Genomic DNA, 12,452 nt, shown 5'->3' with positions numbered 1-12,452 from the left:
GCAGGTTCTAGATAAGCACGGATCCAGAGCGCTGTTAGAGTAAGAGAGAAAGGGTAGAAGCACCCTCCTTCTGCACCAACATACAAACAAATCACATGTGTGCAATAAAATGAAAAAAGAAGACAGAAGACTCAGAGTAGTAGGCTTGCTAAGATATAAAAGACTGAATCAGGTGTTGGAGATGCAAAGAGATGGAGGGAACGTTCTCTCAGATGTGGTGGGCCTATTAAAGGGTAAAAGGGGATAATTCAGATGGAAATTCCCAGGTGTCAAAAATGGTTATTTATGTATGCCACTACTGCGGCCTGTGTTTCGTTAGCCCCAAAACGGCGAACAAGCGAGGTCCCAACTAAAGAAGAATGGCAACTTAAGCTGATGGAATACGCACAGCTTGTGGACTTAACATAAGAGAACAAGAAGAACATACGTTTAGACAAGATTGGAAAATGTTTATTGAATATATGGGGGAGGGAACTGTGTACACTTGAAAACATTGGCAGCATTAAGATAAATTCAACAGTGTAAATAAGTCTTGATGGATGTAACAATGGAATACTGAATGGTTTAGTTAATGTAAAATATGCAGGGATTTATGATATGCAAAATGAAGCATGGAAGGAGAAGAAGGGAAGTCCCTGATATTTTAAGTATTTTTTTTAAAGAAAAATAAATAATAAATATCCAGAAGAAGAAGAAGAAGAAGAAGAAGTGAACAGCCAAAGTGCACATGATTATATGGCTGCCTCTTGAGTTGGCAAGGACCGTAGCTGAGTGGCACAGCACTAGCCGTGCAAGCAGAAGGTCCCGGGTTCAAGTCCTGGCATCCCCCAGGAAGGCTGCCAACCGGTGTAAATCACAAGCGAGGAGGGTGCTGGTGCATTGAGATGCAGCTTCCGGATTCCCCATGGGCATCTGGTTGGTCCCTGTGAGAATGGAGTGCAGGAGCAGAATCCTAGAGTTGGAAGGTACCCAGTGGTCATCTAGTCCAACCCGCTTTGGCCCCATCCAGCGGGCAGGATTTCCTTAGGTTCTGAAAAAGCCGCTTGAAATGCCTGAACTGCATCAATGTTCTTTTTTTTAATCCTGAAAATAATTGTTTGCGTGTCAACACAGCTTGAAGTACCGCACAAACCTTTAAGTCGCACAGATCGCTCGAGATTTGTCTCAAAGTGAGCCCTGGAGCACTGCATTTAATCTATAATCTCGCTCTCATACGAAAGAGAGAATTTGCACGCAAAATCAGAAGGCTTCATCCTCGGCCTTTTCCAGCCAGCTCCGGCTCCCCCACCCCCCCACCCTTAATTCACCCTTTTCCTTTTCTAAACTTGTCAGTTTGGCGGCGGGTGGGGAGGGGGGACAGATGCTTTAAATACAAATCAGACAGAATTGGCAAGACTTTTCGCGAAGTATTCCCAGTATCAACATTCCTTTACCCTCCCCCCCTTTCCCACCCCCAATATAAACAAGCCAGAGAGTCTCAAGACTTTTCCTGCAGGTCCTAACGGAGACCCCAGAATACACTATAAACTGTAGCCTTCTCCATCTGGTTTCCTTAAGTCTTTGGCTGCAAGTGGGAAGGAATGAAAACCATTCCGTGGGTTTTGAGATGCCTCGAGATGGCATGGAGTCTTAACTACAGGTGAGATGGCAAATGGCAGGAGGCGGAACAGGCAAAACGGCAAAACTGAGGGCACAAGTTGCTTTTGGCTCTTTTCAGTTAAACCACAGAGCCTAGGACTTGCCAATCAGAAGGTTGCCGGTTCGAATCTCCGCAACGGGGTGAGCGCCTGCTGCTCAGTCCCTGCTCCTGCCAACCTAGCAGTTCGAAAGACGCACTTTTCCCCTCCTAAAAAGTAAGGGGAAATGTGTGTGCGTCTTATGGAGCAAATGCAGGCTGCGCAGCTATCCCAGAAGCCAGATCAGCGAGAGGGATCACTGCGCCATTCTCCCTCTTGCTGTTCTAGCTTCTGGCTTAGCCCCTCTGTCCCTTCGCCCACCTCCCAGAAAAGCCCCCAAGAGCCGCATGCCCTTTAAAGAGAAAAAGAAAAAAAAAATCTTTAAAGGGAGTGCTGAGCAGAGCCTGTATACATCCCAGGCTCTGCTCAGCGCTCCCTTTCATGAGCCGCGTGGAGCGTGTGTGCGGCTCTTGGGGGCTTTTCCCCGAGGAGGGAGAAGGGCAGCCCACCAGTTATGGGATGCATACAGGCTCTGCTCAGCGCTCCCTTTAAAGAATATTTTTTTCTTGCATTCCCCCTCTAAAAACTAGGTGTGTCTTATGCTCAGGGGCGTCTTATGGAGCGAAAAAGACGGTAGGTAAATAGGTACCACTCCGCCGGGAAGGTAAACGGCGTTTCCATGCGCTGCTCTGGTTCGCCAGAAGTGGCTTAGTCATGCTGGCCACATGACCTGGAAGCTGTACGCCGGCTCCCTCGGCCAATAAAGCGAGATGAGAGCTGCAACCCCAGAGTCGGCCACGACTGGACCTAATGGTCAGGAGTCCCTTTACCTTACAGCAATGATTGCAATGCAATAGTTCTGCTCCGCATCCCCTCTGGTTAAAGAACCATGCATGCAGCTGGCAGTATGGATCTGCCCTAGAAAAGAGAGCCTGCCATTCCAAGACCCCTTGACAATTCACTGTGTGTATCTGTTTGTGTGTTCATTTGGTAAAACAAGGCAGACAGCAAGTAAATATCCCAGGACCATCTTGAATGGGTTTGCTTCAGTAAAGCATTTGGGTTAATTCCACAGTCAGGCAAGGAATTTGGAGAGTTATAAACAAGGCAGACATACCAAACGCAATGACAAAAGTAATGGGGGGGGGGGAATGCAATTCAAAAAGGCTGGGGGGGGGGGAGAGACAGAGGAACCAGAGACAACAACCAGAGCTGTCTAGGGACCTCAGTGCCCTGAAGCAAGACTGCAGCTCTGCATTGCCAGCAAAACCAATTAGTCGATCCCTGGAGTTCGCCAAGACGGAGAGGCACAAAGCAAGGCAGCTCCTCTGCTACCCATGTTACCAGGGAGGGTTGCAAATCGCTCAGGACCATTAAGCCATGTTACTTGCAGAGGAGGGCGATGATGAAGGGGTCTCGGAAACCGAGCCTTACAAAGGACAGTTGAGAGCTGGGAAAGAGGAATCGTAGAATTGTAGAGTTGGAAGGATTCCCTGTTTAGGGAAGTTTTTAATATTTAATGCTGTATTGTTTTTAACACTCGATTGGGAGTCGCCCAGAGTGGCTGGGGAAACTCAGCCAGATGGGCGGGGTATAAATAATAATAATAATAATAATAATAATAATAATAAATTTATTATTATTATTATTATTATCTATCCTGCAGCGTGAGGCTCGAACCCCCGGCCCCGAGATTAAGAGTCTCACGCTCTACCAAGTGAGCTATGCACAGGAGATGGAGATAGCATAGCTATATTTGGATATTGGAAGGGCCGTCACATTGAAGATGGAGCAAGCTTGTTTTCTCCAGTTCTGGAGAGTAGGACCCGAAACAATAGATTCAAGTTACAAGAAAGGAGCTTCCAAATACACATCAGGAAGAACTTTCTGACAGTAAAAGCTAATGGAACAGTCTCCATCAGGAACTGGTGGTCTTTCCTTCCTTGGGGGTTTTTAAGCAGAGGTTTGACGGCCATTTGTCAGGGATTCTTGAGCTGAGATTCCTGCATGGCAGGGGGTTGGACTAGATCATGGGTCGGCAAACTAAGGGCCGCGGACCGGATCAGGCCCAATTGCCTTCTGGATCCAGCCTGTAGATGATCTGGGAATTGCCGCGTGGATCACCAGCACTCGCAAGATACTGGTAAGCAGCCACCGGGGCTCGTGGTGCTCTTTCATCATTTCCCCACCCCCAATATAGTCCGGCCCCCTACAAGGACTGAAGGACAGTGGACCGGCCCCCTGCTGAAAACGTTTGCTGACCCCTGGTCCCTTCCAACTCTACAATTCTATGATCCCTCCAGGCGAGGGCTACATTCCCCAGAGAAGGAAATCTACTGTACTTGCTTCCTAGACCCAAGAGCTCGTAACACAGAGCACCCTCCATCATTCCAGTTTCTATTTATTGGCCCCAATCCATCTCATCGCCAGCTCCAGGCAACGGTCAAACACCTGAGCTGCCTTCTCCCGATTCAGATGGCAACGAGAGATGGAGTTGTGTGTCACACCCTGACAAAGTCCCCCGGTGCTTTCATATAAACGGTGAATAGCAATGGAGAACAAGATTAACTCCCCGTAGGACGCCGCAAGAAATGATTAAGATTTCTGATTGCTAAGTTCTGGATGAAGGGAGCGAGCCTCCGCCCTCCAGGAAACATTTGGGAACTGCTGTTTTGAAGGGAGAACAAACAGCAAAAGAGATCGAATGCAAAGAAGTCAGTCAGCGGGAGATAAAACAAAGAAACATGTGGGCTCTGCAACAAGGTGTTGCAGTGCAGAGTGTTGCCATTTGGGCTACATTAGCAGAAGATAGGTTTGCTACTCATAAGGTAGGATTCTACTTGCCTGTTTCTTCGAAGAAGTAGCCGTTCCTGGACATCGCTGCCGGTGGGCTTTCTAAGAGGAGAAATGAGAGAAAAACAAATTAAGAGGGCAGCTCAGACAATTCAGGGGTTTCTTTTTAAACGAATGGACATTCATTCTTCGGCATGCTTCACTTTTCTTCCGGAATGTCTCTGTTACATGGATTTATCACATGAAAACGTAGGCATATTTGCAAGCGCTGGTTTCCATTAGCCTTTATTTATTAGTATTCATTATTATTAGTATTCACTTTATCTCACCCAGGGCAACACAAAAACGACTTACAACCAACCAAACAGACAGGCAAAACCTCCCACAGAGATTCATTAAACCCAAGAGGGGAAAGAAATGGATTAAAAACATCTCACCCACTTCTAAAAGGCCACAAATAGTCAAAAGCCTGGTTATAGAATAAAGTTTTTGCCTGGTGCCTAAATACATGCTACGGGACGCAGGTGGCGCTGTGGGTTAAAGCCTCAGCGCCTAGGACTTGCCGATCGAAAGGTCGGCGGTTCGAATCCCTGCGGCGGGGTGCGCTCCCGCTGCTCGGTCCCAGCGCCTGCCAACCTAGCAGTTCGAAAGCACCTCCGGGTGCAAGTAGATAAATAGGGACCGCTTACCAGCGGGAAGGTAAACGGCGTTTCCGTGTGCGGCTCTGGCTTGCCAGAGCAGCGATGTCACGCTGGCCACGTGACCCGGAAGTGTCTCCGGACAGCGCTGGCCCCCGGCCTCTTAAGTGAGATGGGCGCACAACCCCAGAGTCTGTTAAGACTGGCCCGTACGGGCAGGGGTACCTTTACCTTTACCTTTAAATACATGCTATAAAGGCGCCAGGTGAGCGTGCTTCGTGAAAAAGTAGACTAGACTAAAGTCGACGTGTTTTTACCCAAATGGCAACTCTTAAACGTTCCATGTGCAAGTTGAAACCATCCTATCCAGATTCGTCCTGAATTTTCGTCTTCATTTCCAGGCAAACGGGCTGCTAGGAATCTCACCGTGATAGGGGTGATGGATGAGCACAATGAGATTCGGAAAAAGAGCAGGCACCAGGAAGGGCACAAAGCTTTGGGGCCACTCAGACAAGAGGCTAATGCAATGTGAAACGGCACACAAGGTTTGCCAGGAGGCAGCAAAGAGGCTACTCTCTTTCACCGTTACATAATCCCAGGGTCACCCGGAGGCCCATCTCTGCCTTTGTTTACAGGCACATCCCTCACTTTCCTCCAGGTGCTCGTATATCAAAAAAATGAGCCCTTGCCTCTTTAGGCAAGGATGGGGAATCTCCAGAAGTTGAGGGACTCTGGGATGGTGGGAGTTGTAGTCTAGCAAACCAGGCAGAGCCTTCTTGGTACAGTGGTGCCTCGCAAGACAAAAAGAATCCGTTCCGAGAGTCTCTTCATCTAGCGGTTTTTTTGTCTTGCGAAGCAACCCTATTAGCGGCTTAGCGGATTAGCGCTATTAGCGGCTTAGCCGCTTAGTGGCTAAGCGGCTATTAGCGGCTCAGTGGCTTAGAAAAAAGGGGGGGAGCGGAAAAAAAATCGCAAGACTCGCAAGACGTTTTTGTCTTGCGAAGCAAGCCCATAGGGAAATTCGTCTTGCGAAGCGCCTCAAAAATGGAAAACCCTTTCGTCTAGCGGGTTTTTCGTCTTGCGAGGCATTCGTCTTGCGGGGCACCACTGTAGTGCGCCCGCCCTGTGCAAAGCCCTCCTGCCAGATGAAAAGGAGACAGAAGTTCTACATACAAGTTTTTTTAAAGGTAAAGGACCCCTGGACGGTTAAGTCCAGTCAAAGGTGACTACGGGGTTGCGGCGCTCATCTCACTTTCAGGCTGAGGGAGCCGGCGTTTGTCCACAGACAGCTTTCCGGGTCATGTGGCCGGCATGACTAAACCGCTTCAGGCGCAACAGGACACCGCGACGGAAACAAGAGCGCACAGAATCTCCGTTTACCTTCCTGCCGCAGTGGTCCCTATTTGTCCACTTGCACTGGTGTGCTTTCAAACTGGCAGGAGCTGGGACAGAGCAACGGGAGCTCACTCCGGCACGGGGATTCGAACCGCCGACCTTCTGATCGGCAAGCCCAAGAGGCTCAGTGGTTTAGACCACAGCGCCACCCGTGTCCCATCTTTCAGAAGACAGCCATGATTATGTTTTTGTAGCAGATGGAAGCCACCCAGAGTGGCTGGGGCAACCCAGTCAGATGGCAGGGGACAAATAATACTATTATATTATTACCTGGACTAGTGATGTATGGAAGTGAGAGCAGGACCATAAAGATCACCGAAAAATGGATGCTTTTGAATTCTGGTGCTGGAGGAGATTCTTGAGAGTCCCATGGAGTGCAAGAAGATCAAACCTATCCATTCTGAAGGAAATCAGCCCTGAGTGCTCACTGGAAGGACAGATCCTAAAGCTGAGGCTCCAAGACTTTGGCCACCTCATGAGAAGAGAAGACTCCCTGGAAAAGACCCTGATATTGGGAAAGATGGAGGGCACAAGGAGAAGGGGACGACGGAGGACGAGATGGTTGGACAGTGTTCTCGAAGCTACTAACATGAGTTTGACCAAACTGCGGGAGGCAGTGGAAGACAGGAGTGCCTGGCGTGCTCTGGTCCAGGGGGTCATGAAGAGTCGGACACAACTAAACGACTAAACAACAAAAATTACCTGGACAGCACCACTTTGGAGAGGTCTGGTTTAACATTGCACGTGAGTGCAGCCAAATTGGAAGCCATTAGGTCCCAGGGCTAGGAATTCGAACAGGTATCTGCTTTGCGGACCTGAGCATGCAGGTGTTGATTCTGCTTCTCCTGCGTCTGGACGCAGTCCTTACACATCTGGACGCAGTCCTTACATTGTCACAGAATGAGGCCGCAATGGACCCCATGCATGAAGCATTCAATAAGAAGAGGATCCCATGCACAAAACGTTCGATAAAGAGATGGAGATCTAGAAGAACAGAGCAATTTGTACGGCTAACCCTGCGTCTTTAAACGGCAGTGTTTTCAGAAATGTCCCCGCGACAGAACACACTCAAGACATGTTGCTGTGCAAATACCGGAATCTTGGGAAAGCACAAGAAAACAGAACAAGACACAGGAGCAGCCTTGTCAGATCAATGTTTTTTCAAAAAATAATAATAGTCAGAATATTATTAGCTCGTGTGCGTTTTGCAGTGCTTCTGTGTTGAGCCATTCTGACACGAGGTATATTACCCTGGAACTGAAAGCATTCCTTAATAAGTGATGCTGCAAAGGAACGTCTTGAAACTCCGGCCCCATCAAGGTGAAGGGGTCAACTGCAGCTGAGAGACAAGAAGGGATATTGCATCTCTTTCTTTTTCTCTTTTCATTTCATAGATTTTCCCCCCTTTCACATTTGCACATTCCGTTATTAAATTCCTCAGAAGATGCGTCTCAGTGTCTTGCCAGCCAGCTTCCTTGATATTAAAAACATAACAAAACCTGCAAATTCCAGTCTCCTGAGCTCTGCTATATCCCCAACATAAAAAGACAACCTTGCATTCCCCGAATACTTCACAGAAGCATTTCTAACTTGGGGGCTGTTGTTTCCACCCATCACGTCCTTTTATTCAGATGCCCAAAATCATTTACAGTTAAGCCATTGTTCCACGGCCCTGCAAAACTCCCCATTTTATAGGGGTTTCCATAAGCCTTTATTTATTAGTATTCATTATTATTAGTATTCACTTTATCTCACAAAAACAACTTACAACCAACCAAACAGACAGGCAAAACCTCCCACAGAGATACATTAAACCCAAGAGGGGAAATAAATGGATTAAAAACATCTCACCCACTTCTAAAAGGCCACAGACATTCAAAAGCCTGGTTATAGAATAAAGTTTTTGCTTGGTGCCTAAATACATGCTATAAAGGGGCCAGGTGAGCCTTCCTTTGATGGCGCGCTTCGTGAAAAAGTAGACTAAAGTGGACGTGTTTTTACCGAAATGGCAACTCTTAAACGTCCCATGTGCAAGTTGAAGCAATCCTATCCGGATCCGTCCTGAATTTTCGTCTTCATTTCCAGGCAAACAGGCTGCTAGGAATCTCACCGCGATAGGGGTGATGGATGAGCACAATGAGATTTGGAAAGAGAGCAGGCACCGGGGAAGAGGAAGGGCACAAAGCTTTGGGGCGGGCACAGAATGGGGTCACCATCTTGTCCGCTTGCCACCCACCATTCTGTGGCACTTCCGTGACGCCCTTTGGTTTTAAAACACATGAAACTGACTTGGTATGGCCATTGGTTCATCTAGCAACATACCGTCAACTCTGACTGGCAACAGCTCTCTGGGATTCTCTGGTCTCTCCCGGTCCTTCCTTGAGATGCTCAGGATTCCACCTGGCTGGGACCTTCTGCATGCCAAGCTAAGGCTCTACCGCTGCCCAAAGGGGAACCAATTCTCTCCAGTGCAAAAGGTGAATGTATCATCCGCTCACTGATTTAGAAATGCAACTGTCCTGGACCGCAATGGTAGGACTGAGGGCAGCGCAAGACACAACCCCAAACAGTTGTTGCGGTACCATTAGGGATCACAACTAAGCCATGCAATATCTGAGGAGCTCCTTCCACGCTGCAGAGGATACTGGGAGTAGCTGAGCCTTGGGGCCAAGGTGAGATTCGAACCCAAGTCCTCTAGGTTCAAAACCCACCCTAACCCTACATTTTGCAACAGATTGTTGGGTGCAAACAGCTCTAAATTACAACAAGGGCAGGGGGGAGACAGAGGAATTTGCTGTCAATGCCTTAGTGGGCCTTCACAATACAGGAGTACCTTGTTTCTCGAATTTAATCCATTCCGGGAGTCCGTTTGGCTCCCGGAACCGTTCAAAAACCAAAGTGCGGCTTCCGACTGGCTGCACAAAAACAGTCGCAAACTGGAACACTTACTTCTGGGTTTGCCACGTTCGAGTACCAAGGTATCTGATTAATGCATAAAATGATTTGCCCACAATATTTCGCTAAGCCTCTGTCTTTACAGTCTCTTTCCTGCACACCCCCCTTTCCAAAGAGTGGGAACTGGGAGGTGCACCTTCCAGTGTCCAACCCTGAACCGACACTGCAAATTTGCTTTTGCAACATCCTATTAGGGGGTCCGTGCAGCCGCTGCTTAAAGAACTTCTGAGACAAGGTCTGTTTCTCAAAGGGTGAGGTCCATTTCCTCAAGGAACAGTGAACAGGCTCACAGACAGCAGCCTCTTCTGGATGCAAGATGCTGGACAGTCTTTATTCATCCATATTTTGGCCTTTTTTTGGCTGTTGGCCCAGGATTCAATAGGTGGACAGTTAAGGAAAGAGAGGGTTTGTGCCTACATTTGGCCGGTTATTTCGTACCACCAGGAGGGTTGGAAGGTGGAGTTTAGCGGTTTTATAAGTTGTGTTTCTTTGTATGGGCCTTAGGTTACCTACCCCTGATTTAGGGCTTTAAAGGTCAGCACCAACACTTCAAACTACTCACTTTATGAACTACTCACTAACTTTGTCACAGATCTTATGAATGGGAAAATGCCAACAGTTTCGCTTGGGTCAAGACACTGCTGTATTTCCCCAGCAGAGAAGCTAAGCTCATGTGAATGATCGTTAATTCTGTTCTGGTTTCCGCTGAAAAAAAATGCATCAGGAAGCTTTCCCCTCCTTCCCGGTGCCAAACACATCTCCGCTGCCAGCACACCTTTGTCAAACTTCAGGCCCTAACCCACTTTTGCTTCTTTTGCGGCTGAAGAGATTGACAGAAACAGGGAAGGAGAAGCCTCGCTAATGAGAAATAAGAAACGCTGTACAAGCTCGCTAAGTAGGTCAGGCCTCCCTCATATTGTGCGGCATCACTCAGAGCCACGGCTAAGGAGGAAAAACACCCGCCCATGAAAACGAAGAGGAAACAGAAGCACCCAGTCAGGAGGACCCGGGGCGCCTGCCTGTCAGTCTCCCTCCCTCCTACCTACCTCCCTTACCTCATACCTTGGTTGCCATTAATTTGATTTTGAACTTAATTTGATTTGAAAATGATTTGAAAATGAATTGATTTTGGAATGTTGTGTTACTTTTATTGTTGTTAGCCGCTCTGAGCCCGGCTTTGGCTGGGGAGGGCGGGATATAAATAGAATTTTATTATTACTTTTATTATTATTATTATTATGGGCAGAGGGCAAAAGCATCCACAACGGAGCCATCTCTGAGAAGGGGTCCAGCTTGGTGCCTGCCTCCGACATTCCCACAGCAACCCCAGGGGACAAGAAACAGGCTCCTGTTTGGATAGTTCCAAAATTCTGCAATTGGTTGCTTAAGCCCCTAATGTGGTTCGTTTATTGATCTTGCCAAGCTCTGCGTCCCAAAATGAGATTTCGGTTTGGAGGCAGTCGTGGGGGGGCGGGGGGGAGAGTTGCATCTAGGCAGAATCTGAGCTGCTCACTCCCTAAGCCGAAAACACACCCAATCGGTTTTGCTTCTTTAGTAAGGTAAAGGTAAAGGAACCCCTGACATTAGGTCGAGTTATGACTGACTCTGGGGTTGCAGCGCTCATCTCGCTTTATCGGCCGAGGGAGCCAGCGTACTGCTTCCGGGTCATGTGGCCAGCATGACTAAGCCGCTTCTGGCGAACCAGAGCAGCGCACGGAAACGCCATTTACCTTCCAGCTGGAGTGGTACCTATTTATCTACTTGCACTTTGAGGTGCTTTTGAACTGCTAGGTTGGCAGGAGCAGGGACTGAGCAACGGGAGCTCACCCCGTTGTGGGGATTCGAACCGCCGATGAAATATACTCAGTCGCAAAGTGATTTCATGCTCTTTATTCAGCTCATAGTGGTGAGGAGGAATGAATGTCCCCTCAAAGTATCTGCTTTATATACATTATTTACACAATGGGCTGCACATGATTGGCTAATTCCGGAATTCTACTGTAAGCCAATCAGGTTGTGGATTCCCTTCAATCTGGAGCATGACTGGGTGGTTCCTGCCAACCAATCATACTGCTGCATTGTTCTAGGACCAATCAGACTGCTGCATTCTGAATCCTATTGTTCTAGGACCAATCAGACTGCTGCCTTTTGGATCCTATTGTTCTAGGACCAATCAGACTGCTGCAGTTTGGATCCTATTTGACTCAGTACATAACACCCCTCCCCTCTAAGTTCCAGTCCTGCCCGGGAGGTCGCATTCATAGTCCTCAAGGTACGCTGGCGGCCTACGTGTGCGTTGCGGCCTGGGGTGTTCCCTGGTCCGGGGTTCAGGTTCTGGCTCGTGTTCCAAGGATGCTGGCTGTGATGGGGCTGTTTGGTCTGGCGCAACCGGCTCGCTCAGTCGTGGTTCTGGTTCCGGTGTCCTTTCAGCCTCACGGGTCCTCTCTGTATTTACTGATTCTGCCTCTCCTGCTGGCCCCTGCTGCTCTATGGGCCTCACTGCCCCACTGTTCCCTTGGGACTCCTCTGACCTGTCCTCCTCCTCCTGGTTTTCTCCCGGGAATCGTCGGCGTATCTGGTCGCAGTGGCGGCGCCAGCATTGCCCCCCATCTGTTAGCACCTCGTACGACACGGGGCCAGTGACCCTGGTGACTGTGGCGGGTACCCATGCAGGGCCTGCCCCAAAATTCTTTGCGTACACTGGGTCCTGGGCCTCGAAGGTCCGGGGGTTCCTGCCTTCCCCCACCACTACCTCATCCTGAGCTCTATCGGGGTGAAGGCGGTCCAATCTGATTGCAAGGCGCCGACCCATTAGTAGTTCAGCGGGGCTCCTGCCAGTTGTTGAGCTGGGGGTGCTGTGCTGTGCTAGAAGGAATGTGGCAAGGCGGTACTCCCAATCCCCTTGCGTCATACGGCGAAGGGTTTCCTTGGTGGTCCGCACCATGCGTTCTGCTTGGCCATTGGTGGCAGGGTGGAATGGCGCCGAACGGATGTG

General features: G+C 48.9%; 1 protein-coding gene across 6 annotated transcripts in view; it reads right to left on the bottom strand.

Annotated features, from left to right (window-relative positions):
- SLC4A11 (solute carrier family 4 member 11) overlaps positions 1-12,452 on the bottom strand; it is a 249,849-nt gene that overhangs the window by 118,304 nt on the left and 119,093 nt on the right. For all 6 annotated transcript variants that reach the window (XM_079990778.1, XM_079990781.1, XM_079990776.1 and 3 more), the window contains exon 2: positions 4,521-4,571. In XM_079990778.1, the coding sequence (XP_079846904.1) occupies positions 4,521-4,571 (51 nt within the window). The remainder of the gene's footprint in view (positions 1-4,520; positions 4,572-12,452) is intronic.

The sequence above is a fragment of the Podarcis cretensis genome, assembly GCF_951804945.1.
Source record: "Podarcis cretensis genome assembly, chromosome: 9".
In the NCBI taxonomy this organism is placed as follows: domain Eukaryota; kingdom Metazoa; phylum Chordata; class Lepidosauria; order Squamata; family Lacertidae; genus Podarcis; species Podarcis cretensis.
This window is presented reverse-complemented; position numbering and strand designations above follow the sequence as displayed.